The sequence below is a fragment of the Prosopis cineraria genome, unplaced genomic scaffold (assembly GCF_029017545.1).
Source record: "Prosopis cineraria cultivar Desert tree isolate PC_DT_omini unplaced genomic scaffold, ASM2901754v1 PC11, whole genome shotgun sequence".
NCBI lineage: Eukaryota > Viridiplantae > Streptophyta > Magnoliopsida > Fabales > Fabaceae > Prosopis > Prosopis cineraria.
The window spans coordinates 41,670,420-41,675,751 of record NW_026555342.1 but is presented as its reverse complement, the minus strand read 5'-3'; the positions used below and the strand labels follow the sequence as shown (position 1 = coordinate 41,675,751).

The following is a 5,332-nucleotide window of genomic DNA, read 5'->3' as shown; positions in this document are numbered from 1 at the left end:
CACAACAAGATGGTTGATTTTAGAGCCAACATTCTCAATTTTAATCAACAGTTTGGTGAACATTTATATGAAGCTTAGGAAAGGTTCAAGCAATTGGTGAAGCAAAGTCCAGGGCATAATCAAGAGAAATAGGTTTTGATTCAAGTCTTTAGTAGCCAGTTGACACCAAAATCCAAGTCTAAAATGAATTCAGTCACTAATGGTGGGATTACAAAGCAATTGGTAAACTATGTTTGGAACTATTTAGATGATCTTGCTGCTGATTACATTCAGAACAACAATGACAGAAGACCTGGGAGACCACTAGAAAGAGTTGCTGATAACTCTTCATCTTCACAAGTGGTAGCTATGCTTCAGACTCTGAGTAAAAGATTTGATCATCTAGAAGCACGTGTTGATTGAAACAATGGTGGGCCAATAGGAGATCATGCCATATATGCTCAGTTGATTATTGTGGAGATGCACATGCAACTGACCAGTGCCATCTATCTTAACAAATTAAGATGGTTAATTATGCTGGGAATTATCGTGGTAATAATCAAGTCAACCCATTTTCAAACACTTACAATCCTAGGTGGCGTCAAAATCCTAACTTTTCTTGGAGAAATAGTGCAACCCTCAATCAAGCTTCATCTTCTGGTGTAAAGCTAATCATTCCTCCAGGTTTTCAAGTTGAAAAGCGGTCTATTCCTATTCAAGAGCCAAAAGTTAACTTAGAAGATATGATGGCTAAGTTGATGAGTTCTTAGATTAAGAGCAATCAAGAATAAGTGGCCATTAATACAAGAGTTAAATTCATCCCTTAAGAATCATGAGGTTCAAATGGGGCAAATTGCAACCGCTGTGACTGCACTTCATAAAGGAGGATTACCAAGCAATATGGAGACTAATCCTCGTAGAGAAGGAAATGAGGAGTGCAAGGCAATTACCTTAAGGAGTGGAAAGCAATTATCTGAAATTTCTTCTCCTACACCTTAGTCTACACCTAAGCCAGAAGTTGATCAAACTGAGCAAGATGTATCTTCTACGCCTCCTAAAGCTAAAATTGTGAGTGTTGAAGATGACATTAAGAAGGAGTCTTCAAAAGAGGTAGTGAAAACATCTAAGAAAGAGGGATTGACTAGTGATCATCTTACTTGGGTACAACCCTTACCATTCCTTCAAAGATTTTAAAAGAAGGCATTAGAGCAGCAATACAAGAAATTCTTGGGAATTTTCAAGCAATTGCACATCAACATTCCTCTCATTGAAGCTTTAGAACAAATGCCTTAATATGCTAAATTCTTGAAAGAGATGTTGAGTAAGAAGTAAAGATTGGGTGAGTGTGAAACGGTTATGCTTACTGAAGAGTGTAGTGCTATTCTCTTGAACAAGCTACCTCCTAAATGCCATGATCCAGGTAGCTTCTCAATTCCTTGTGTGATTGGAGACAAATTTCAAGGTGGGGCATTATGTGATTTAGGCTCAAGTATCAATTTGATGCCACTTTTTGTGTTTAGAAAATTGCAACTTGGTGAAGCTAGTCCCACATCAATGACTCTTCAATTAGCCGATAGAAGTTTGGCTTTTCCTAAAGGTAAAATAGAGGATCTTTTGGTCAAGGTTGATAAATTTATTTTCCCCATTGATTTCTTTGTCTTGGATTGTGATGAAGATAGAGATCTCCCACTCATTGTGGGTAGACCATTTTTAGCTACAGCACGAGCTCTCATTGATGTTGAAAGAGGAGAGATCAAACTTAGAGTGAATGATGAAGAAGTTAGCTTCAATATGCATAAAGCAATGAAGTATCCTGGCGAATCTGAAATTTATTTTAAAGTAGATATTCTAGATGAGGTAGTTCGAGAGACTTTAGAGTCTTTTGCTGTGAAAGACTCACTATATGCTATATTATTGGGAAATGATGTGGTTAAAAATGATGATATTGTTGAATGTAAGAAGCTTCTTCAAGCATCTCCTTACTATCTCAATTCCAAAAGGGTATTTGAATCTTTGGAGCTAGAATTTAGACAAGCTCCATCCCTAAAACCCTCAATTGAGCAAGCACTAACATTGGAGCTTAAGTCTTTGCCACCTCACCTTACTTATGCTTATTTAGGTGAATTTGAGACATTGCCTATTATCATCTCTTCTGCTTTGTCTGATGATCAAAAAGAGAGATTACTAAGGGTTATTAGAGATCACAAGTAAGCTTTGGGATGGACAATTGCGAACATCAAAGGTATAAGTCCATCTATTGTGATGCATAAGTTTTTGTTAGAGGAAGATCATAAGAAGTCCATTCAAAATCAGAGAAGATTGAACCCTCTGATGAAAGAAGTGGTCAAGAAGGAAATACTAAAGTGGTTAGATGCTAGGATAATTTATCCCATTTCTGATAGTGCATGAGTTAGCCCGGTATAATGTGTTCCTAAGAAAGGAGGAATGACAGTGCTTAGCAATGAACAAAATGAGTTAATTCTGACCCGAACAGTCACTGGATGGTGCATTTATATGGATTATAGGAAGTTAAATGATGCCACAAGAAAGGATCACTTTTCTCTTCCTTTTATTAACCAAATACTGGATAGATTGGCTGGTAAGGAGTTCTTTTGCTTCTTGGATGGTTATTTAGGCTACAATCAAATTGCTATAGCTCCTGAGGATCAAGAGAAAACAACTTTTACTTGTCCTTATGGCACTTTTGCCTTTAGAAGGATGCCATTCGTCCTTTGCAATGCACCTGCCACTTTCCAAATGTGCATGATGAGCATCTTTTCTGATATGATTGAAGAGATTATGGAGGTGTTTATGGATGACTTCTCTGTTTTTGGAGAATCATTTGAACAGTACCTATCTAACTTGGCTAAAGTGTTGAAAAGATGTGAGGAGACTAACCTTGTGCTTAATTGGGAAAAATGCCATTTTATGATAACAGAAGGTATTGTTTTGGGTCATAAAGTCTCCAAGAAGGGTCTTAAAGTTGATCGGGCTAAGACTTTAATTATTGAGCAGTTGCCACCGCCCACTAATGTAAAGGCTGTGAGAAGTTTCTTAGGGCATACTAGTTTCTATCATCGATTTATCAAGAACTTCTCCAAGATTTCAAAGCCTTTATCTCAACTCCTTAAAAAAGACACTCCTTTCAATTTCAATGAAAAGGGTATAAAGGCCTTTGAAGAGTTGAAGAGTAGATTAACATCTACCCCTATCATTGTTGCTCCTGATTGGTCACTACCTTTTGAGGTCATGTGTGATGCAAGTGATTTTGCTGTTAGAGCGGTGCTTGGACAAAGGCGTCAAAAGATTTTTCATCCTAACTACTATGCAAGCAAAACTTTAGCTGGCGTACAAGTAAATTACTCAACTACTGAAAAAGAAATGCTTGATATTGTTTTGCTTTTAAAAAGTTTAGAGTCTATTTGATAGGTACTAAGATTATAGTTCATACCGATCATGCTACTATTAGATATTTGTTGAATAAGAAAGAATCTAAACCTAGGCTCATTAGATGGGTTTTGTTATTGCAAGAATTTGATGTGAAAATTGTTGATAGGAAAGGAACTGAAAATCAGGTTGCTGATCACTTGTCTAGACTTGTTCATGTTTCTGATTATGGTGATGACTTGTTGATTGTTGAAAATTTTCCTAATGAACAATTATTTGTTGTTGGTACTTGTGATTTACCATGGTATGTGGATATTGTGAATTATCTTGTGTGTAGAGTGTTACCTCCTGATTTGAAGTCTTTTCAAAAGAAGAAATTTTTGCATGATATTAACTTTTATATTTGGGATGAACCATTTTTGTTTAAAAGATGTGCTAATTTGATCATTAGAAAATGTGTTCCTGAAATAGAACAAGAAGCCATTTTATATGCCTGTCATGCATCTGCATATGGGGGGCATTAAGGACCGCATCTAAGGTTCTTGAATCTGGATTTTATTGGCCTTCTTTGTTTAAAGATGCTCACCATTTTGTTACCAAGTGTGATAGATGTCAAAGGACAGGTAATATTTCAAGGCAACATGAGATGCCTCAATCTGGAATTTTAGAAGTGGAATTGTTTGATGTATGGGGGATGGATTTCATGGGACCATTTCCTTCTTCAAGAGGCAATCAGTATATACTTGTTGCTGTGGAGTATGTAAGCAAGTGGGCGGAAGCTATGGCTTCTCAATCCAACGATGGCAATACTGTGATTCGATTCTTGAAAAAGAACATCTTTACAAGGTTTGGCACTTCTAAAGCTATTATCACTGATGAAGGAACTCATTTCAACAACAAGCAATTCAAAGCTCTTTTACAAAATATGGAGTTCACCACTGGATGTCTCTTGCTTATCATCCACAAACCAATGGCCTTTGTGAGCTAACGAATAGAGAGATCCAGCGGATACTTGAAAAGACAGTGGGACCTATTAGAAAAGATTGGTCGGACAAGTTAGATGATGCTCTTTGGGCATATAGTACTGCTTTCCGGACTCCAATTGGGATGTCCCCTTATCGCTTGGTATTTGGTAAAGCTTGCCACTTGCCTCTTGAGTTGGAACATGAAGCTTGGTGGGCAATTAAACAACTGAATATGGATTCTAAGCAAGCTGGTACATCAAGGATTTTGCAATTGAGTGAGTTAGAAGAGTTTAGATACCATGCTTTTGAAAGTGCAAAGTTATATAAAGAGAGGACTAAGCGATGGCATGATCAACATATCTTGCATCGAACTTTTGAGCCAGGACAATTAGTTCTTCTTTTCAATTCTAGACTAAGGTTGTTTCCTGGGAAGCTAAAATCTCGATGGTCTGGCCCTTTTAAAGTGCTTTCTATAGCACCACATGGAGCAATTGAGGTTCTTGATGAAAGAACGGGTAAATCTTTCAAAGTTAATGGACAAAGACTCAAGCATTATTGGGGAGGTGACATAGAGCGATTGAAGTCTGTTGTCCACTTGGTTGATCCACCTTGATGATCTGAGAGTTTGGCTGAAGACTATAAACCAAGCGCTTTTTGGGAGGCAACCCAAGTTTATTTTCTCTTTACTTGTGTTTTTGGTTTGTTTGTTTTCTTTATTTTTGGTTTGTTCTTCTTTTATTTTGGTGTGTTTGTAGGATTGCAAAGTTCTTGAAGAATTTGGAAGCTCAAAGCCAAATCTTGGAATCAAAGAATGGGCCAATAATATTTTGGGGGAGTATTATATCCTTGTGCTTAATTGATGATATTTATGTCTTTATATAGGATCAAGACCTGGTGTTGATGAAATTTTGGATTGAAAGTTTTTAATTAAATGTTAGGAAGTGTGGAAGCGAGTTTGATATGATGATTGTGTTGATTGGGAGGTGTTTAGGCTATTTTCT

General features: G+C 37.0%; 1 protein-coding gene across 1 annotated transcript; it reads left to right on the top strand.

Moving 5' to 3' along the window:
• Positions 1-822: 822 nt before the first annotated feature.
• LOC129286512 (uncharacterized) lies at positions 823-2,190 on the top strand. The gene is made up of 3 exons (XM_054922468.1): positions 823-921; positions 979-1,089; positions 1,375-2,190. Exons 1-3 carry the CDS (start codon positions 823-825, stop codon positions 2,188-2,190), a joined length of 1,026 nt encoding a protein of 341 aa, XP_054778443.1.
• Positions 2,191-5,332: the final 3,142 nt, after the last annotated feature.

Excerpts from the sequence above, each read along its gene's own strand:
- LOC129286512 (XM_054922468.1), top strand. The coding sequence starts at position 823 with ATGGGGCAAATTGCAACCGCTGTGACTGCACTTCATAAAGGAGGATTA. Across the intron at positions 922-978 it reads AAGGAAATGAGGAGTGCAAG|TCTACACCTAAGCCAGAAGT; the intron begins GCAATTACCTTA and ends CCTACACCTTAG. Across the intron at positions 1,090-1,374 it reads AGAAGGAGTCTTCAAAAGAG|CTACCTCCTAAATGCCATGA; the intron begins GTAGTGAAAACA and ends CTCTTGAACAAG.